Genomic DNA, 22,959 nt, shown 5'->3' on the forward strand with positions numbered 1-22,959 from the left:
ACAGCAGCAGCATCATTGTTATCGTCATTGTGATCCTCATCGTAATCATCATCATCGTCATTATCACTATTGTAGTCATCATTGCTAACATCATTATCATCATCAATCATTATTATTATGATAAACATCATCGTCATTGTTATTATTGTCATTATCATCGTTATCATTATAATTACCATCATCGTCATCATCATCATCATCATCATCGTCATTATCGCTATTGTAGTCATCATTGCTAACATCATTATCATCATCAATCATTATTATTATGATAAACATCATCGTCATTGTTATTATTGTCGTTATCATCGTTATCATTATAATTACCATCATCGTCATCATCATCATCATCATCATCGTCATTATCGCTATTGTAGTCATCATTGCTAACATCATTATCATCATCAATCATTATTATTATGATAAACATCATCGTCATTGTTATTATTGTCGTTATCATCGTTATCATTATAATTACCATCATCGTCATCATCATCATCATCATCGTCATTATCGCTATTGTAGTCATCATTGCTAACATCATTATCATCATCAATCATTATTATTATGATAAACATCATCGTCATTGTTATTATTGTCATTATCATCGTTATCATTATAATTACCATCATCGTCATCATCATCATCATCATCGTCATTATCGCTATTGTAGTCATCATTGCTAACATCATTATCATCATCAATCATTATTATTATGATAAACATCATCGTCATTGTTATTATTGTCATTATCATCGTTATCATCATCGTTGTCGACATCATGATTTAAAAAAACTGTGTGGGAAATGTTCTTAACATCAGTCTCATGCTGTCAAAGATCAAGTCCCGTTGATTTTAGAGATTTTTGAAAGCTTTGTGTCAAAATAAATGTGACATTTTCCTTTGTTATCAGTTGTTTAGAATACAAAATTCTGCCTAATGAATCAGTATGCCAATAAAATAAGGAAATGGACAAATGTTTTCACAGACTGTCAAAAAATCCAGATGAAAAACCAAAACTACACACACACCAGGGGCTATGGCCCATCCACTGTGTGCTAGGGCCCACCCAATCAAACGGCTTCCTTAAAAAAAAATTGTGTATATTTATCTTATTTTTGAGAGGTGCCCTTATGCAATAAAACGAAACGGAATAAAATTCCAATGAACAGTATTTCTGATACGTCATTCTAAACAATGAAGTCAAAATCATCCCCTTTACTTTTATTCTTTAAATAATAATTATTAAACATTGAATACCATTGTATTTTCATTTAATTTCATTTTTAAATTATATTTGCAGTTCCCTGCAAATATAAACTGTTCCTCATCTGTTTTATTTACTAGCATGGCTGTGTATAAACACTGCAACTTAACAATTCCAATTAAAGTTTTGCTGTCTGTTGCCTCGGTAGACAAAAGCTGAAACTGCCAGCAAGAAAAGTATAAACAAAGCTTTTACAGTTCTGCATATATAAGAACCAAAGTAAAATGGAAATGGAACAAAAATCATTATAAATATCAATCGCAGCATGGTGGTCAGGATAAAAAAATGCTCTTAATGTGACAAGTTAACGGGCTGTCTAATCCAGCCATCTAAAACTTCAGCAATTGTCCAAAATCGGGCACTGGAAATATCTTGTTTTCCATTTGAGCAGTAAGAATGCAATTTGGACCTGGATAATGAAGTTATTGATGTGTAGAATTAAATGTTAATTAAACGTCAATTTGGCCTACCATACTTTTGATCAGTCAACGTCACTGATTCGCTGATTGAAGTAGCAGAAACGTAAAGGACGCGCAGTAAGCGCATGCGCGGCGGACAATTAGCATGCATAATTAGCATGAGCGGTTAGTGGGTCACTTTCAGTCATGAAAGACAGTTGTTGCGTCGCGTTATCTGAGTTAAACGGCGTTTCTGAAATGGAGCCACAACAGTGATTGAGAAAAGGAGTGAGAATGGAAGAGGTAAAATTAAACTGTTCCTCATCTGTTTTATTTACTAGTATGTTGGTGAAATACAAGCTAATTAGCCGTTCTACTTACTATGCTAGCTTGATATTTAACGTTATCTCTTCTAGTTTTAAAGGTTGAATGCTCTTTAGTCACTTTTGTTGTTGCTACAATATCAATGTGTTCAGCTGCTCGACAGATCGCTTTATTTGCCATGGCTTAAATATTTATGCTACTATCTAAACCATTCATTTACAAATCTGACGGTTGCAATTCTGTTTTATCTCGTTTAAGGACCGAGCTATTGACTTCAAAGCCCTGAGGGCTAAATTCCAGGATGAAGGCCTCCAGGGTCGGTCAAAATGCAGTCGACCAGCTGTTGCTGAAAAACCTAAGCACGTTCCACCTTCTGGGGGTCACTGCAGCGCTGTGCTCTGCGGCATCAACATGGCGGTAGAAAGCAACACACCAGTGGTACCCCGAGTCTTCTTCAGAGACAGGCTCCGCGCATCTGGAGACAAGCGGCCGACTTCCGTTCCACCTCAGCCTCTTCAGACTTCTCCCTCTTTTGAGCTTGCAAATGGAGACAGAACAACCAGGCCTTCTCTCAAAGACCGAAACATGCCTTTGGTACTCCCTGTCCCATCAGTTAAAGAACAGAGGTTGGGTGCACCTTCTGAAAAAGAGCTCAAACTGGAATTAGAGTCAGGAAAAGAAGCCCCTACACACGATATATCTGAGAAAAAGGCAATGCTGCTTCCATTCAAGTCAGTCCAGGCGCCACAGGTTGGTGGAGAAGATGGAGAGGATCTTACGGATGCTGATTTGACAAACAGGCCTCTTAGTGCTCCTGGTGAATTGCTCTCAACAGAAAAACAAACAGAAGATGGGGTCTCCCTTCAAAGTGACCAGTCTGCCTCCGAGCACCCCCTCTCCAGTCCTGAAATCTCAATAGCTTCTTCCTCAGAGTCTCATGCAGACTCTGACAACAGAATCACTAGCACATTAGAGAAAGCCATGAAAACGTTCTCAAGGGGGCAGATGTTCATTTCCACCAAAACGAAGACATTGCTTTCCCCTGACTTCACTTATAGAGACAAGATATTCCTGTCTCCTCGTAAAAGCCCAGAGGGCCTCACATCCCCACCGCTGGGCCTTTCACATCTGGCCTGCATTTCTGCTCGTCCTTTTTTCAAAACCAGCAGCTCTTCTCGGAGTAAGTCTTAAATGATCCCTGCAGTCTTAATTTGTTGTCATTTCTATGTTTTCCATTATTTAGATAACACATTTTCATGATTTTGTTTTTCCCCTAAAGAGTCCGCATTTGATAAGCAGCTTGTAAGAGATAAAGCTGACGGGCCATCAGTGAAGTCTGCTGGACGTAATCCATCATGTGTTCCATTAAAAAAGCCATTACTGGACTTGCAGAAGCTTGGACCCGCTCCAGCGAAGCCCCCCAGACCCCCTGTAGTCGATCTAACATGTTATCACACACTCACAGTTAAAAGCACGTAATTTCCTGATCTTTGCTTCACTTATTGCATATCTGTCTTTGAAGCAACGTTGACAGAAGTCTCGTTTGTCCTCAGACAGTTTCTGTTTGCCCTCCGTAGATGGATCACCTGGTGAAACGTGGAGGAAAAAGGAACGTCTCGAGGGCCCACCAGCCTCCAATCCCGTGCTGGATGCTCCTGAGTTTCCTGACTTTGAGAACGTGGAGGTGGATGCTGCTGCAGGTGACGCTGTTGACATCTCTGCATTAGAGCTGGGAGCGTTGGACAGAGTTGGTGCTGAAACACACGCCGAGTTTGAGGTTACAGAACCTGCATTGTCAGTTTGTGATCCTGCAGAGAGCAGTAAGAGCTCCATCGTGCACGGTCTGAACCTCGGCAGTCCACACATAATACCCCTTGATCCAGCCAGCTTCCCTGAACCTATAAACCTGTTTGAGTTTCCAGAGCTGCCTCTAACGAAGCAGCAGTCCCACAGCCAGGAGGCAGCTGTAGACTCTTACGAGGCTTACTTAGGGGTTGCTGAGAAATCGTCTTTCTTGGAGGAACCTGAGCTTAGGAGCCAGACGACATCAAATGACGAGAGTCGCACACAGCCGAGGTGAGTTTAGAAGGAAACTCTTGGCTCAGATGTTGTTTCTGCTCCAACAAGTGGATTTCTTCTCTGCCTTCTAGTGACCACCAACAGGACAGCTACTATGAAACATCTGATGTGTATGAAGATGTGGGAGGCATCAACAGATTGGTCTCAGGTCAAATTTCAACTAAACGGAAAAGCAAACTTAAAAGTAAGAACATTTCATTCTGAACTAAAATCCTTGCAGAATTTTACTGTTGTGGTTAAACGTCCTCTCGTCGATGTCTTCCAGATCCGTATGCAGACAGCCGCCCAAAGGTAACTTTAATACAGATTGAAATAGTCGGAGTAGTAGGAAAACCGCTCCAAAAGCATTTCTTAAAGGGACATTATGGAAGTCTGACAGCCAAAACATGTATAGAAATATTAAATGTCTTCTTCATACATTCTCCTGCAATGCCCTGGTCCTGTAGAATGAGCCCTGGCATTTTTACTGTGATTGCCTGTTTTTCTGTAAAATCACAGAAAAAGAGAGATGCTCGGGTCGAGCAGGCTGCTTCATGCGCGTTCACGCTCAGGCATCGCCCGTAGCATTTGCTATCCGTAGCTTTAGCAGCAGAGAGAGAGGCAGTGCCACTTTGTCGCTGTTCCTAATAGGGCTGCAACAACGAATCGATAAATTAGATGAAAATCGATTACTAAAAGCGTTGGCAACGAATTGCGTCATCGATTCGTTGTGTTGCGCAACTCTTCCAAAAGCCCCCCCCCCCGCTCCCCGGCCGCCGTTGCGCACAGACCGGAAGCAAGTCAGATCAGCGCGAGGGAGAGCCGGGTGAAGCAGCGAGACCCAAAAAAGTAAAAACTTCTAAAGTTTGGGAGCATTTTCAGTTAAATCAGGCGAAGACATTCGTTACCTGCAACATTTGTAGGTCAGACTTAGCATGGCACGGGAGTACTACAGTGATGCAGCATCTTAAACGCAAGCATGCCGAATCGGCGAGGAGGGAGAGCTCTGTGTCCGGGTAAGTTAAAAACTTTTCAAAAGTGATTCACCCAAGCCCCGGATTATTACACAGGCTAGACATGCCCTAAGCTCGTAAAAAAAAGTCTATAAAATCGTAAGCGCGACGCTATTAGATAGGCGGGGGGGGGGGGGGGGACTCGCGCTGCTGCGAGCCGGTTCAGCCATCACATTCCCGCAGAAACTGGTTGATCACTCCGGGGCCAGACTACTAGTGTGACAGTGTGAGCATCTTGTCACGATGCCCGATTGATCATGCGCCCTGGCTACTTGGCCAAGGGGATGTCCCTTTGGCTGACTGGTTAGAGCATATGACTCTCACCCGGGAGTCTGGGGATCGAATCCCGCCCAGGCCCTCATTTCTCCACCTTGCCACACTAGCACCACAATGTCCTCAGAAGCGAAAACGTTTTTAAAAGGGAGGGAGTACTAACTCTCGCTGCAGGCGTGTTGTGAGAGTGTAGTTATTTACTGGTTAATATATTTTTGGGTTCAGTTGCTTTCATGTGGCCTAATGTGAGTCTATTTGGGATCATTGGAATGATCAGCAGCATTTCTTGATGTGACTTATGGCGGTTGCCCAGGGCATCATCACAAGGAGGGTGGCATTCATTTACTTTTGTTTTATTTGGTATTTTTTCAGTCATTTTTGGAAATAGTGATTAATTCACAGCCTATGTTTAATTAGATTTAAAAATTAGTTGTTTGACATCTCCAATTATAATGTTGATTAGAGGATTAGATGAGATCAAACAAAACAGATGAGAATTGCCCTTAAAGAGCAAGTCACCCCCAAATAAACATTTTTTTTTTGCTGATAAACTAAATAAACGAGTGTCTAATCGTGCTGCAGACACGTGTCGTCAATAATTTGGCACTTCAGTGCATCTTAGTTCAAATTTAAATATTCTGCCTAAAACTGGCAGTGTTGTGCCGTTGTCAGGTAAAAACTCTGCACTGCATTTTAATTTAAATCTGCCACCGCTATTGGCTAAGAAGTATGCTATGATGTAAACTGGTACATTATGATGTCACAATGCTGTTGTGAGCCTGAGTGTGTGTGTATTTGGTAGCGGCTCCGCCCTCTCGGTCTGCCAGGCAACAGCATGTGTTGCATTTTTCAAACATGAAGTGGGAGTGGAGTTAGACTCTGGTAGGGGTTGACTTGCTCTTTAAGCTGTTTAACTTGGACCAAGCATTTTAGGTCACAGATAGGTGTAGCTTAGGGTCTCTGTCTATACACCTTATAAGACAATTTAGGTGATGGCATGTTGTTTTTCTGCTATTGAACTGTTTTCTAATAATGTTGTGTTTAATAAAGTGAAGGAAGGAGAGAAATAACGTTTCCCTAGCAGTTTTTAACAATGTCCCCATGTAATCCGATTAATCGATTAACCGTGTCGAGACCCCATCCGATTCATCGATTATCCAAATAATCGTTAGTTGCAGCCCTAGTTCCTAACGCCTAGTGACAAAGCTAGCTACATTTCTGAGGACCCTTAGCTACTTTCTGGAGAACTTTCTTCTAGATATTTCCTGCAAATTAGCAACAAAATAGCCATTTTCACTCCGAACCGTTCTTTGAACGTTGTTTCAGCTGTCATCAAGGATATAAATGTTACAGATACAAAAGATATCACTGGTGCTTTAGCTCATCTAGTAAGACGTTGGACTCTCATGCAGAAGACCTGGGTTTGATTCTGGATGTGAACATAGTTTATTTAGAGTTTCTTTTTTACATTAATGGTATATTTTTTTACAGTAAGATGCCCAAATTTTTATTTGAGACTCGCCGAACGGCATTGAATTCACAGATAAAAAAGATGTGGGTTCAACTTTCATTTTGGAACAATTTTTCAAGCAAGGGAAGGGAATGATCTGAGCATGCAGGAGGACTGACCCATCTTAAACCTTTGTCGGCTGTGCTGAAGAGAAAGGTACAGAACCAAATTATTTAATGAATTAGCTGCACGTTCTCCTGTCCTCTGTCCTCCGGGCCACACACACACACACACACACACACACACACACACACACACACACACACACACACAAGGGACTGTCTCAGGTCTTCTTTAGCTCTGTGAAGCTGACCCCCAGCTTCAAAAGTGCAGGCAAGTAGGCTGCTCGGTTAGTGCTTTCGTTAAGGAGTGTGCACGTACAGCATGCACGCCTCGTGCACGAGCCTACTATTGAAGCTGCCGTTACGCTTTTGGCCTGAGGAGGCAATCGCGAGCATCCATCCATCTTCTGAACCCTCATGTTCATGTAGGGTCGCAGGGGGTCTGGTGCCTATCTCCAGTGGCCAACGGGCAATCAGGCGGGGTACACCCTGGACAGGTCACCTGTCCATCTCAGGGCAGCACAGAGACACACAGGACAAACAATAATGCACTCACACACACACACACACTCACACCTAAGGACAAGACAGACCAGTTAACCTAACGGTCATGTTTTCTGGCTGTGGGAGGAAGCCGGAGTACCCGGAGAGAACCCACGCATGCACAGGGAGAACATGCAAACTCCATGCAGAAAGATCCCAGGCCGGGAATCGAACCCAGGACCTTCTTGCTGCTTCTTGTGCAACCCGCAATCGCGAGCATAAAATTTCAAAACTCCGTAAAGTCCCTTTAAGAAAACATAACGTGGTTAATGACATCATGTGTTTGTTCCTAGAAGGAGGGGGTGTATGTTAACAAATGGCCGCGGCATCCATGGTATGTTCCTCCCAACATGCAACACCCGTGTTTCTGTTTTTGTCTTTGATGTTGGCCAGAAGAAAGTTGTCATTGATTTTAGTTTTCTACCGTGGTAATTCCGCTGCAGGATCAACACTTCATTAGAACATCCCGCTCATCTGGCCCACAGGTGTGTTGCCCTCCGGTCACACGTTCCATCCCCTTTGTTCTCACCAACACTGATTTGTTTTCCGGCAGGGAACACCTGAGCCCCAGCACGGCTGACCATAAAGAGCAGAGGAAGAGGGAGAAACAGCGAATGGAGAGAGAGCGAAAGGAGCAGAAAGAGAGGGAGAAGAAAGAAAATGAAATGAAAAAGAAGTTCAAAGTGAGAAAAGTGGTTGCTTCATTCTGGTAGAGCTGCTAAATCTCAGATCTGCCTTCAGCTTCAGTGACTAAACTTGTCTCAGAAGGTCACCTCTAGGCTCTGATAAACCCAGCTCCTGCTTTAAGCTGGAGACTTTTTCTCTGTCTGCTAAAACGTCACTCGTAGGTGAACGGAGACGAGGAACCGATGTACCACGCCAGGGTAATGGTGGCCAGTAAAGTTCGCAAGAACGACCTGCCGGTGAAGAGCGGAGATACGGTCGGCATCATCCGGACCACCAACTGCCCCAAGGGCAGGTGGCTGGCCCGGGATGTCAACAACAAGTGTGAGTCGTTTACCATTTTGTGTGTGTGTGTGCGTGCGTGTGCGTGTGGGTGTGTGTGTGCACGCGCGCGCAGCACTGTTTAACACCAATATACTTGTTTCCTCTGCAGCTGAAAACTCCCCAAAAAGCATTTAACACACATTCTCTGTGTTCAGTTTACCAAAGATTTCCATCGTTTTATGATAAGTCGTTGAAAGATCTCCTCACCGTTCTGTTTTAACTACAAACAGGTTCTCATCTTCAAAATAAAACGTTTTAATGTTTTAATTTAAACTATTTCTGATTCTAGAAAGCCTGAACATCCAGGACTACAGTTGCCCACCTTTGTCAGCAGGGGGCAGAGCTGTGCTGTGCTGTTGTGATTTAGATCAGTGGGCCTGTCTTTGTTTTACAGGAAGTTTTCACTCACACACACTCATACACACACTTGCTAGGCTTGAACATGCCCGCTTCGCACATAAACATGCAGACACATTTTGTGTTCTATGACCACTAAAGGTTATAAAGCACCTCAAAGCTTTTTTTGAACAAATAATAAAAACAAAATTCATCTGAATAACAAAACAATCCACCATCACACACATTTGCACCACTGGCCCGAACAGCTTTGGGTCCAGCCACCCAGTGTTCTGTTTGTAGAGAGACACTGGGCGGGCCTGGCACCATTACGGCTGTAGCGTGGTTAACTACATACTAGGATATAACGCTGTTTGCTGTCAGCTTTGTTAGATCCTGAGAAAGATCGAGCAAATTAGCATATGAAGCTTATATCATGTATAAATATCCACGATATCTATTAAAATTATTATTGGACTTGAAGTGTCCTTCAGCCTGGGACGGAACAGCAGCAGATGAAGATGATTTTCAGCAGACATCACGGCTCCTCGCTTGTTTAACCTGTGGGGCAGAGTTACAGTCGACCCAGCTTGACCCAGCCGGGAAAATGTGACCTTTGTCACAAATTAGAGGCCATTCATGACGCTACACGGCAGAGCTTAAAGTAGAGCTGGGACGGACAAACTTGCATACAGGTGAAACTCTAAAAATTAGATTTTGTTATAAAAGTTAATTTATTTCAATTCAACTTGAATTTAATATCTGAGACAGACTCGTTCCATGCAAAGCCAGATATAACTGTGAATATGGCTTACTAGGGGTGTAACGGTACGCTAAAATCGTATTCGGTTCAGTTCAGTGTTTTGAAGATCTCGGTCGATTAATTTTCGGTGTATTATTAAAGTTAAAGTCCCATTAGCTGTCACACACACAGGTGTGTGTGCGAAATTTGTTCTCCGCATTTGACCCATCCCCTGGGGGAGCGGTGAGCTGCAGACACAGCCGCGCTCGGGAACCATTTGGTGGTTTAACCCCCCAATCCAACCCCCTTAATGCTGAGTGTCAAGCAGGGAGGCATTGGGTCCCATTTTCTCTAAGTCTTTGGTATGACCCGACCAGGTATCGAACCCATGATCTCCCAGTCTCAGGGCGGACACTCTACCACTAGGCCACTGAGCTGGTTATTGGTTATTGTGGTTATTATTATTACTATTACTATATTTTTATTATATTTATTTATTTAATATGTAAAGCGGCTTGCATAGTGAGCAGAACCAGGCGTCATCACAGGCTGCTGATCTAGCGTGATGTCTTTAACTATTTCCCAGGTTGTTTGTGCAGCTATGAGTGTCACGCTCATACAGACAAGTGTTCTTTGAAATTCGTATTAAATAACGAGATTCCCCCGCTCCGTATTTTTCGTCATGGGATGAAAACTTTGCATCCGTTGTCCCAGGGGAAAATTCAGCAGTCGTGTTTGTTTACCGTTTTGCCGCTGCGTGCCTGCGGTGTGAGAGAAGGGAGGGAGGGGCGACGCTCCGTTCAGCGTCTCTACAGGCTCCACAGTAGCAGCGACAGCCAGCTGGTTTGGTCCGCTCTGAAAGACGTTGATCAGAATTTGCGGATCGCATTTATTAAACGGAGATCGGGCACATGCAGCCATCATGCTTCACTCAATACAGCGTCCGAGCGGAAACTCGCCGAGGAACTTTTATCCGCTGCTCTTAAATCACGAAAATATAAATTCATTAATTAACATTGCCTTTGGTGGTGCGTCAGTCGCCCTCATTGGGGGGTTTTAAGACTCGCCTTAAGACCCATTTTTTTGTCAAGGCTTTTCAGGTTTAGCAAATTTTACCCAGTTTCGATACCCCGGCCTCTAAATCTTTTTCTGGATTTTATTTTTTGCTTTTACTCTCCTCTTTTAATTGATTTTATGCTGGTTTTACGGTTGTTATATTTTATTCTGATGGTTTTATGTTTTTATTGTGTTGTGTTCAGCACCTTGGGCATTGGTCACAGAAGGGGCTTTATAAATAAATGAAATTAAATAACGTGAAAAATAAACAAACGGTACACAAGTGGACCGAACCGAACAGGCCGAGCCGAAACGGTTCAACACCCCCTGTGATCCGTTGCACCCCTATGGCTTACAGCTTATGACAACCTCACATTCACAATCTCAGACAGTTAGAATATTGTGGAGAGTAGGGCTGGGCGATATGGCCTCAAATCTATATTGCGATATAATCTGAAGCATGTGCGGTAACGATATTGTCAGGGACTTGCATAAACCAGCCAGGAGAGCACGGATGATTTTCTTGACGTCTTAATTCATTACTTTTTTTCTTTTCTCTAAAGAGGGTTCCAACCAGCACTTGACATTCCATAACAATGGACGTAGTAACAAAGGAACCCAAACTCAGGACCTGACTACAGACATGTACAAAAAATAACCTCCTACAGACACAACAGGATCATCTTAAAGAGCAAGTCACCCCCTACAAGAAACTTACTTCATTCCTTCTTCATGTTTAAAAAATGCAACAAATGATGTTGCCTAGCAGACCGAGAGGGCGGAGCCACTAACAAATACACACACACACAGGCTCACAACGGCATTGTGACATCATAATGTACCAGTTTACATCATAGCATACCTCTTAGCCAATAGCGGTGGCAGATTTAAATTCAGCTGCAGTGCAGAGTTTTTACCTGACAACGGCACAACACTGACAGTTTTAGGCAGAAAATTTAAATTTTAACTGAAATGCACTAAAGTGCTAAACTATTGACTACACGTGTCTGCAGCACGATTAGACACTCATTTATATAGTTTATCAGGGGAAAAAAAGCTGATTTGGGGGTGACTTGCTCTTTAAATAGTGGCTGATCAGACCACTGCCAACACCATAGGGTGGGGAGACATCAGTAAACGAAGAACATAAATAAGCTACCCCTAACAAATTCATACTAATCAGTCCATGCTGTTTGAGTTACTTCAAATGAAAACATATTACTGTTAAAACCCAACTACTATTTACAAAAGAGAATAACTAAATACACAAACACAGGAATCTTCTCCCTTGAGAGTTGGTATGACCCAATGGTGCTGATTAGGCCAAGTGATCTGCTACAGCTGCTCCAACTCCAAGGCCACTGGCAACTCAAGGAAAACATATTAATCATACTAACCCCTACAGACTAAAACCGATGAGTAACTGAATGTGTGCGCTTCATACAGTCACCCAAACAGTCAATCCATAGAAAAAAACACCTTTATTCAAAATAAAAGAAACATTAACAATCATTTACTTGAAGTGTGACAGCAGGGCAGCTGTCACAGATATTTATTGCGATTTATTTTGTCCTCTGTTTATATATGTCAAAATGACTTGCTTTAAAATATCCTCATGTGGCAAATATATGCCACTTGAGGCATATAGGCCTCTTCCTCCACCCACCAAACCTTCCGTCAGGAGTCTTGGCGTGACCTTTGACCCAGCTCTCACCCTGGATTCTCATGTCAGTTCTCTTGTTCGCTCTTCCTTCTTCCATCTCAGGAACGTTGCTAAGCTGAGTCCCATTCTGTCCCGCTCTGAACTTGAGACAGTTCTCCACACCTTCATCTCCTCACGCTTAGACTACTGTAACTCTCTTTTCACGTGTCTGAGCAGAACCTCCCTGAACCGTCTACAGGTGGTTCAGAACGCCTGTGCTCGGCTTCTGACCAAGTCCTCCAAACACACCCACATCACCCCGCTTCTCCTCCAGCTTCACTGGCTGCCAGTCAACTTCAGGGTTCATTTCAAGATCCTGGTTCTGGTCTTCAGGGCCTTACATGGACAAGCACCATCTTACATTGGTGATCTTCTTAGTCCCTACACCCCCAGCAGGTCCCTGAGGTCCAGTGATCAAAGCCTACTGGTTGTGCAGCACCAGGCTAAAGGTCAAAGGTGACAGATCATTTGCTGCTGTGGCCCTCAGACTCTGGAACTCTCTCCCCCTGAGCCTGAGATCAGTGGACTCAGTGGTCTCCTTTAAAAAGCAGCTGAAGACTCGCCTGTTCAAGCTGGCTTTTGTATGACCTTCTTCACCTCTCTCTCTTTATTCTGCTCTCCCCACCTATTCCACTTTCCTCAGGATCCACCGATTTCCCTCTTTCCTGTTCACTCTCTCTCTTTCTTAACATTTTTTCTTTTAAATCGCAATTGCCTATTTTTGCTAATTTTACATATATTTTTAAACATTTTCTAAATGCTTTTTTATATTTTTACATTTTTATTTTTTGTTTTTGTGAAGCGCCTCATGGTTTTTATCTTGAGAGGCGCTATAGAAATATTTTCTTCTTCTTTTTTCTTCTCCACGCTTGCAGTCACTGCCATTCTGTTGCCCCAATGTCAGCAGGGTGCACATCTTAGTGACGTCATGTGTTATCGCAATATAGCCAAAAACTCTTATCATTACCCAATTTTATATCGTTTGTACCTTATATCGTTTATAATGCCCATTCTTAGTGGAGAGGTTCAATATTCTAGGATCAGTGTTATAATCTGAGTCTGTGTGGAGCTAATGCTGCAGTGCCGGCATGTGTAATCCGTCAGCCAGCAAAAACGCAGTAGTGTTTAGCAAATATGGTGAGGAGCGACCCAGAAGAAGCCACGGCATCTTTTTGGTTTACTCTAACATGTCTAATAATGTCGGCTCTAAAATAATCTAAAACTACTTTTTCTGTTAGCAACAGCTCAATGTTGCAGTGAAATGTAATGATCCACTGTGGTTGACTGGCTAGGGTCATGAAAAGGACAGAAGCCTTCCCCGATTTTTGTCTTTCATATTAAATATAATGCTGCTGTTTTTCAGACGGATATATTTCAGTGATGAACGTGGAGCTGAACATACAGGAGATGCTGGAACTTGGTAAAAAGGCTCAAGCAGCTGGACGGGGGGGGAACCTGGACGCTGATACTATCAGCATTGGGAGCAGGTACCAGGAAAGTCTAAACTGGTGTTCTTGGATTTCTCGGTGAAACAGCAGATTCTTCTGTTTTCTCTCACAGATCCTCAACCCAGCCGTTTCTCACAAGCAGCTGTAAGTGTTCCTGCATCAGCTTCTGGTTCCGTTTAACTAAACGCCAGAGCTAAAGGCTCTGTGAAACCTGACTGACGCTGCCCAGTTCGTCTCGCCAACATGGCTGCTGGTCATCTGCTTCCCAGCCATATTATTTTTAGGGCCCGACCGATATGCTTCTTTGGGGACTGACACTGATATTAAACTTTTAACAAAGGCCGATAGCCGATATAATGACCGATAAATCTTCGTCTTCGTCTTCGTCTTCCTCCGCTTATCCGGGTCGCGGGGGCAGCATCCCAATTAGGGAGCTCCAGGCCGTCCTCTCCCCGGCCTTGTCCACCAGCTCCTCCGGCAGGACCCCAAGGCGTTCCCGGACCAGATTGGAGATGTAACCTCTCCAACGTGTCCTGGGTCGACCCGGGGGGCTTCTGCCGGCAGGACATGCCCGAAACACCTCCCCGGGGAGGCGTCCAGGAGGCATCCTGACCAGATGCCCAAACCACCTCAACTGGCTCCTTTCGATCCGGAGGAACAGCGGTTCTACTCCGAGTCCCTCCCGAATGTCCGAGCTCCTCACCCTATCTCTAAGGCTGAGCCCGGCCACCCTACGGAGGAAACTCATTTGGGCCGCTTGTATCCGCGATCTCGTTCTTTCGGTCATTACCCAAAGCTCATGACCATAGGTGAGGATTGGGACGTAGATCGACCGGTAAATCGAGAGCCTGGCTTTCTGGCTCAGCTCCCTCTTCACCACGACAGATCGGCTCAGCGTCCGCATCACTGCAGACGCCGAACCAATCCGCCTGTCGATCTCCCGATCCCTCCTACCCTCACTCGTGAACAAGACCCCGAGATACTTAAACTCCTCCACTTGAGGTAGGACCTCTCCCCCGACCCGGAGTTGGCAAGCCACCCTTTTCCGGTCGAGAACCATGGTCTCAGATTTGGAGGTGCTGATCCTCATCCCAGCCGCTTCACACTCAGCCGCAAACCTACCCAGCAAGAGCTGAAGGTCAGAGCTGGATGAAGCTAGGAGGACCACATCATCCGCAAAAAGCAGAGACGAGATTCTCCTGCCACCAAACTCGACACACTCCACACCACGGCTGCACCTAGAAATTCTGTCCATAAAAGTGATGAACAGAACCGGTGACAAAGGGCAGCCCTGGCGGAGTCCAACCCTCACCGGGAACAGGTCCGACTTACTACCGGCTATGCGGACCAAACTCACGCTCCTCTGGTAAAGGGACTGAATGGCCCTTAACAGAAAGCCACCCACCCCATACTCACTTCCCTTCCATTGCTTTATGCTAAAACAACTGGCTACAAAATGTTTTTTCTGACTTGGCTAACTCTGGGGAATCTAACAACACGCACAAGTTTAGGGACAGAAGATCCCTATAAGAATATTAAAATAATAAAAACGCAGCAATAAATAAAACGTAATATTTGTGCTTCGTAACTAAGTAACACTCTGTGGAAGTTCACTTGGTGAACTTATTCACAAAACTTATTCATAAAGCTGGCGCCATCTGCTGGATAGGTAGCGCAATATCGGCCGTCTTTTTGGCCGATAGTGTTAATGACCCGAATATCGGCCGATATATCGGTCGGGCCCTAATTATTTTATGACGGTGGAGGAATTCTGTGTGTGCTGATGGTTCTCATCAGTGCTCAGGCTGACCTGAATCACTCCCGTTTGCTTTTCAGTCACAGATGACAGCGAGGAGTGGGCCTGCGAGGACGACACCCTCTCACCCCCCAGCAGAAGCCAGTAAGATGTTTCCTTTATGGAGTCACTGCTTTAAAATGTTGGTTCTAGATGAGGAGGTCGTAATGAGTGAAAGGATTTCATCTGAAGATAAATCGATGTTCTTCTGTCTGACGTCTCTGTGCTGCAGCATTCCTCAGCAGACGGCCTCAGAGCCAGAGATGGGTGAGTGTTTTATATCTGCTCCTTTTAAAGTGGGGAAAACACACACACACACACACACCAGCTGCTCCTAGTGGTGGTTGGATCTGTGTCGACACTTCCCATTCTTCTAGCTTTGCTAATCGAAGCTCCTTCATCTGTTCACAGCTCCAGCATGTGTTCACGTGGAGACCCAGCCCCCCCTGAATGAGTCCAGCTTGGAAGACCTGCACACACAGTGAGTCTGGAGCAGAGGAAGCTCTTCTCCTCTAAAGGGTGGGGGGTTGGAATAAACAACGCTCCGGTCGGCAGCCACTCTAAATAATAAGTCACAAAGGCTAAATGCAAAGTTTAGAGCAGAACATGAAATTTGCTCTGTCATGCCAACAGGAGCAGACTAGCAAATGGCGAGACTTGGCTGAGAAAAAATGGGCCGGTAGACGCGTCCAGAAATAATGGGACGGGTGATGGAACACAAATAGACGGTTCTCCGGGCTTTGGTAGATCGTCATCACTTTATAATTCTTAATGATCTTAGATCGTCAGATCTCATGGCCCTAGATGCGCCCCTCGGGGGGGTAAAGCTTGGTTTATGCTTGACGCATTCACTTTCCGTGCGGTGATGCGGCTCGCGGATGGAACGCGCTTCACAACTCGCAGCTTTTATGGTTCGTGCGGCTCGTCTCTGCGGTGAGCCAATATTCTCCCAAACTGTAGGGGGCAGCATGGAGCTCTACGGCATGCATCCAACACTACACCATAGTAGAAGTAAAAATTACTGTTTACAACATGGCATTCCAGCATTTTTAACAGCGTCCTCGTCTTTTCCGACAGTGCGAGCTATTTCTCTCCAAGAATTATTAACAACATGTTGATCACGGTGATCTCTGAGAGCTGAATCACACAAATGTCTGTATTTACCAACCTCTGCCATACTAGTTCTTGCCGGTCCGCCATGTTTTTCAGTGTCCGACCGTCTGCGTGGTTAGAAATTTTCCGAGGTGCGCGTCGCGGAAATTCTGGGCCGTGCGGAGGCGCGGTGGAGGGGCGTGGTTGTTAAAATGACGCAACTTTTCCGCGCGGAGCCGTGCGAACCTCGCGGACGCGTCAAGCATAAACCAACCTTTACTCATGATAAAATACCAGGTGATCAGTAAACAGTGAAAGCTAACCTGTATGCTCCACAGAAACAAAAGGCAAAAGCTCCAATGCCCCCTAGCCAATCAGCATCCAGAATCACGGTGCTGAATGATTCAGCCTTGCCAGGTACCTCAACAGAGCAGGGACTAAACATAGAAGAGAAAGTGGAGGTAAAATACCGAACCGTGCCCATGGGAACAGTGGTGGGCCGAGCTGCATCGGTCAGAGTTACTCTTGAGTAGTGCTCCTGGGAAAACTACCATAGCAGGGTAGCTGAGAACTGAGCTGAGGGAGCTGCTGTCCATCTTGATTCAGTCTCCTTTGGGAGTACCAACCCCACAGGTAAGAAGGTTACAGGGAACGGGTATATAGGAGGTAGGACTACAGTGTGGGGGTTATTGCTGAACTGACACTTGTGTGAGATTTAAAATGAGATAATTTCATTCTGACAAGTTGCTGCTGTTAAAAATGACTGGAGGCAGATCTCTCCCACTTGAAGATGCTGTGGGACCTGTTGGCGCTTGGAGGACACTTTGGGATTGATTCGACTACACGTGATGGTTTGAATTTTGACAAGCCTACAGTTAATTAGCATTAGCCATGTCGTTGTTGTCCTCTTCCTCCGCTTGTCCGGGTCGCGGGGGCAGCATCCCAACTAGGGAGCTCCAGACCGTCCTCTCCACAGCCACCTCCATCAGCTCCTCCGGCAGGACCCCAAGGCGTTCCCGGACCAGATTGGAGATGTAACCTCTCCAACGTGTCCTGGGTCGACCCGGGGGCCTCCTGCCGGCAGGACATGCCCGAAACACCTCCCCAGGGAGGCATCCAGGAGGCATCCTGACCAGATGCCCAAATCACCACAACTGACTCCTTTCGATCTGGAGGAGCAGCGGTTCTACTCCGAGTTCCTCCTGAATGTCCGAGCTCCTCACCCTATCTCTAAGGCTGAACCTGGCCACCCTACGGAGGAAACTCATTTCGGCCGCTTGTATCCGCAATCTCGTTCTTTCGGTCGTTACCCAAAGCTCATGACCATCCTCAAACCGGTGATAAAGGGCAGCCCTGGCAGAGTCTAGCCCTGACCGGGAAGAGGTTTGACTTACATCCGGCTATGCAGACCAAACTCACGCTCCTCTGGTAATGGCCCTTAACAAAAGGCCACCCACTCCATACTCGTGGAGCGTCCCCCACAGGGTGCCCCTGTGGACACGGTCATAAGCCTTCTCCAAATCCACAAAACAAATGTAGATTGGTCGGGCAAACTCCCATGCCCCCTCCATCACCCTTGCAAGGGTATAGAGCTGATCCACAGTTCTACGGCTAGGACGAAAACCACATTGCTCCTCCTCAATCTGATATTCAACTATTGATTTGACCCTCTTCTCCAGTACCTTGGAGTAGACCTTTCCAGGGAGGCTGAGGAGTGTGATCCCCCTATATTTGGAACACACCCTCAGATCACCCTTCTTAAAGATGGGGACCACCACCCCGGTCTGCCACTCCACAGAAACTGCCCCAGATGACCACGCAATGTTGCAGAGACGTGTCAACCACGACAGCCCTTCAACATCTATAGCCTTGAGATACCCAGGACAAATCTCATCCGCCCCCGGGGCTCCGCCGCTGTGTAGTTGTTTGACTACCTCAGCAACTTCTGCCCCTGAGATTGGACAGTCCATCCCCAGGTCTCCCGGCTCTGGTTCCTCCTCGGAATGCGCGTAGGTGGGATTGAGGAGCTCCTCAAAGTATTCCTTCCACCATCTGACTATAACCCCAGTTGATGTCAGCAGCTCCCCATCCCCACTGTAAACAGTGTGAGCGAGTTGCTGCCTCCCTCTCCTGAGGCGCCGGACAGTTTGCCAGAACCTCTTTGGAGCCGATCGATAGTCTTTCTCCATGGCCTCACCAAACTCCTTCCATGCCCGAGATTTAGCCTCGGCAACTGCCACTGCTGCACCCTGTTTGGCTGTCCGGTACCTGTCTGCTGCCTCCGGTGACCCACAGACCAGCCATGCCCTGTAGTCCTCCTTCTTCAGACTGACAGCTCCCCGATCCTCTGGTGCACACCAGCGGGTACGGGGGTTGCCACCACGACTGACAGCGGCCAACTTGCGACCACAGCTAGCAACAGCCGCCTCAACAATCACAGAGTGGAACAAGGCCCACTCGGAGTCAATGTCCCCCACTGCTCTCGGGACGCGGTCAAAGCTCTGCCGGAGGTGGGAGTTGAAGACCGTCTTGACTGGTTCTTCTGCCAGGCGTTCCCAGCAGACCCTCACTATGCGTTTGGGTCTGCCAGGTCTACGCGGCATCTTCCCCTACCATCTGATCCAACTCACCACCAGGTGGTGATCAGTTGACAGCTCCGCTCCTTTCTTCACTCGGGTGTCCAAAACATACGGCCGCAGGTCAGATGATACGACTACAAAGTCTATCATCAACCTACAACCTAGGCTGCCCTGGTACCAAGTGTACCAATGGGCATCCTTATGTTCGAACATGGTGTTCGTTATGGCCAAACTGCGGCTTGCACAGAAGTCCAATAACGAAACACCACTCGAGTTCAGATCAGGCGGGCCGTTCCTCCCAATCACACCCCTCCAGGTCAAGCTGTCATTGCCCACGTGAGCATTGAAGTCCCCCAGCAGGACAATGGAGTCCCCTGATGGAGTACTATCTAGCACTCGTCCCAGGGACTCCAAAAAGGGTGGGCACTCTGAACTGATATTTGGCCCATAAGCACAAACAACAGTCAGGACCCGTTCCCCAACCCGAAGGTGCAGGGAAGCTACCCTCTCATCCCCTGGGGTAAACCCCAACACACAGGCAGAGAGTCTTGGGGCTAACAAAAAGCCAACCCCAGCCCTCCGCCTCTTACCCAGAGCAACTCCAGCAAACGAGAGTGTCCAACCCCTCTCAAGAACTTGGGTTCCAGAGACAATGCAATGTGTCGAGGTGAGTCCGACTATATCTAGCCGGTACCGCTCAACCTCTGCCACAAGCTCCTGCTCCTTCCTCGCCAGAGAGGTGCCGTTCCATGTCCCAATAACCAGTTTCCTTGTCCGGGGATCGGACCGCCAAGGTTCCCGCCTTGGTCTGCCACCCGATCCACACTGCACCGGACCCGTCATGTTCCTCCTGCGGGTGGTAGGGGTTGTATGAACTAGTCGACTAGTCGACTTCACGGCTCTGTAGTGACTTTTTATGCCTGTCATCGACTAGTCGCTGTCACGTGATAATGACTGACAAGATGCAGTCCTCCAGCAGGTGATGAGCCCCTGCGTCGGGAGGCGGAGGCGACACGCTGTGCCAGAGCGTTGGTACTGACACCGGCGGTAAAACAGACATTTAACCAAACTGTGACCTTTTCCCTCTTGCAATTTTACCTTCCCCTCATCCCCATCCTAACCTTAACCAGCTTGCGCATGCAAAGCTCTGATCGTTGACGCGCTCCAGACATCTGCGTCCTGAGCACCGCCAAATCAGGTGTCACCACCTCAAAAACAAATTAAACATGCGATCGTTCATGTCGGCTCATTTCCTTTCATGATTTCTGTCTGTTATTTGTGCCTGATGCGTTTCGCTGCTGCGGAGCGAGGCTCTTCACCTGTTTTTTTCTCCGGTGACGCACCCCCAAGATTCCACTATCTCCGCTCCGGCACGAACTCCGCAGCAAAAACGGTCCCGTTGTAGTCGGCCGGCGAGCAGCGGCACTCCGCTGTTTTTGCGGTCGGTAGATCTTTTAGAACTGCAGTTCAAAGGTAACTCATGAGGTGAATATATATGAACCCAGGTAGCAGTTTCTCTTTAGGACTGAGAGGAGATGCAGGAAGATAATAAACAGGCGGGACAGAAAAATAGTCAAATAAAAACAAGTTAGTTTTTGTACCTGGTGGTTGCAACAAACAGACACCACTGAAGGTAATCAGAAGTGAGGAACAGAAAATGAAAAAATTATTTTAACGTTTAGAGCAGCAGGAACTCTGAGAGGCTGCAGGCGCATCAGTGAGTTTGCGGCCGCTGCGCAGGGGGAGGGGGGAGAGGGCTGAAGCAGAAACTACCGTTGTTAAAAGAAATGTGTTTAACTTTGAAAATGTGGGCGCAATTTTAATTGTCAAAAACTCCAGCGAACCTACCGACCCCCCCCCCCCCCCCCCCCCCGCTTCAGTTGTATGACGTCATCGACGACTGGTCGAAGTCGACTCGATTTTCATTACTTGACTGTCGACTTTAAAAAAAATTAAGTCATGCAACCCCTAGCGGGTGGTGGGTCCACAGTTGGGTGAGCCCATGTATGCGGTTCGGGCTGGACCCGGCCGGGACCCATGGGCGAAAGGCCGGCCACCAGGCGCTCGCTCACGGGCCCCAACCCCAGGCCTGGCTCCAGGGTTGGACCCCGGTAACCCTCCGGGCCGGGTACTCCGACTCTTTGTTTTTACATCCATGAAAGATCTTCTGAACCAGCTGTTTTTGATTACAGTGAATTGGTTGTTGATGAACACCTAGACGTAAAACACATGAAGTCACAACACAGTAATGCTCCCCATGGTGCTTCAGTATAAGATGTGGCTGTGATGTGGGTGCAGCGTCTACTCGATTAAAGAGAAAACGAGATGAAAACGCTTACGCTTGTTTGGGCCAATAAATGCTGTAGCCAAATGTCCCGGTTTAAATGAGTCCGTTGGTTTATTTACACGTTTTCTTCATCATTATAAATATCTCAGATTTTCTTAGACTATTGTGATAATTTGGAAACTATACCCCCAGACACACACACACACACACACACCAAACTCCGATGCAGTGAATGACTGCTAACAACTGCTAGCTTTAGCTATTATTAATAATGTGAAGTAGCTGCACTGACCGTGTTCAGTCAGCTCAGTTGTAGATCTTCAGAACAGGTATTTAGTTATATTTGTTAATGGTTATTTTAAAATATTCAGATTTATGTGTATAAAACATGTAGGGTTGCTAGTTTAACTCTTAACTGAAGGCAGAGAAGCTCACCCTTTTGTCTTTATATCCTGTAATCAGTAATAATCTAATGAATTTACCCTGCAGAACCAGACATGAAGCTCTGCAGAAACTGGTCTCCTTCTTCCAGCTCAGCAAAGATGAAGCTGATGGAGGAGCGACTCCGACCAAGTACGACCTCCGTAGCCGCACATGGATGTCTCAGGCTGTTTGTTTACTTCATTAATGTTTTTATTCCTTGTGTTTTTGTCCCAAGTTCTGAGACATCACGTAAGTAGATGTGTTTGTCTCTTTCCATGACTCCAGTGCTCTATCATCACTGATAACCGTTAAGCTAATGGTGTGGGTGCTTGCTGACCACTTCAGGGTGTTGACGGTCTAAACGTCACTCGGGTTCAGAAAATGGAAAATCCCTGGAGCCAAACTTTTATCTGCTCTTAAGTAATCTGGAGACGAGCTGGTGTTGCATATTTTACAGACAGCAGTTGAACGTTGATGTGATGTTTGTGTCTCCTGGTCTTTATCTAGACTTCCTGAGCTCCGTGGAGGAGCCTCTGTATCCGTAAGTGTTGAGTTTCTGCCTGCTCAGCTGGAGACGCTTGGCTCACTCAGCATCATTTGTTATTTCCATTCAAAGGAAGCTTTCATCTTTCTGACATCCTCTCCTTTAGCTGATGTTCTGTTTTGTTTTAAGTGACACTGAAGAAGAGGTTGACTTCACTGAGGTGGAGCTGCTCCCCCCACCACCACTGTATGCCGACTACTTCTGATCGACTCCCGTGAATCCTGCCGTGTATTAAATGAACTTCCTGTGGGGACAGGAAGTGATCATGACACCTGAATCAAACGATTGCACCACCAGTGTCCACTACTCACTAATTCTATCTTTGTTCACTATGAAACACAGACGCTGCACTGGAGCTGTTAAAAAGGGAGAAGTTGGCGATAAAAGTTCTGATTCTGTACTAAAATGTTCTTTGCTGTTTCAAATAAATATTTGACTTGATGTTTTTGCCACATTCCCGGTGCGTGTCTGGTTTTTCACTCAAACTGATCGTGTTGAG

General features: G+C 46.1%; 1 protein-coding gene across 3 annotated transcripts; it reads left to right on the forward strand.

Annotated features, from left to right (window-relative positions):
* The first annotated feature begins 1,803 nt into the window (after positions 1-1,803).
* si:ch211-188c16.1 (uncharacterized) lies at positions 1,804-22,914 on the forward strand. 3 transcript variants are annotated; one of them, XM_070541768.1, is made up of 19 exons: positions 1,804-1,968; positions 2,248-3,169; positions 3,269-3,464; positions 3,547-4,065; positions 4,140-4,252; positions 4,334-4,359; positions 7,742-7,782; positions 7,892-7,933; positions 8,002-8,131; positions 8,297-8,456; positions 13,656-13,779; positions 13,853-13,884; positions 15,577-15,640; positions 15,768-15,802; positions 15,947-16,016; positions 21,983-22,066; positions 22,152-22,165; positions 22,424-22,457; positions 22,590-22,914. In XM_070541768.1, the coding sequence occupies exons 1-19, from the start codon at positions 1,960-1,962 to the stop codon at positions 22,663-22,665; spliced, it is 2,691 nt and encodes an 896-aa protein (XP_070397869.1). In that variant the 5' UTR covers positions 1,804-1,959; the 3' UTR covers positions 22,666-22,914. The 3 variants fall into 3 exon arrangements, with proteins under 3 accessions (XP_070397869.1, XP_070397870.1, XP_054598160.1); XM_070541769.1 differs by having other exon boundaries at positions 7,745-7,782; XM_054742185.2 differs by having other exon boundaries at positions 1,805-1,968; positions 3,269-3,460; positions 3,567-4,065.
* The last annotated feature ends 45 nt before the right edge of the window (positions 22,915-22,959 follow it).

This window comes from Nothobranchius furzeri, chromosome 11, assembly GCF_043380555.1.
Source record: "Nothobranchius furzeri strain GRZ-AD chromosome 11, NfurGRZ-RIMD1, whole genome shotgun sequence".
Classification (NCBI taxonomy): domain Eukaryota; kingdom Metazoa; phylum Chordata; class Actinopteri; order Cyprinodontiformes; family Nothobranchiidae; genus Nothobranchius; species Nothobranchius furzeri.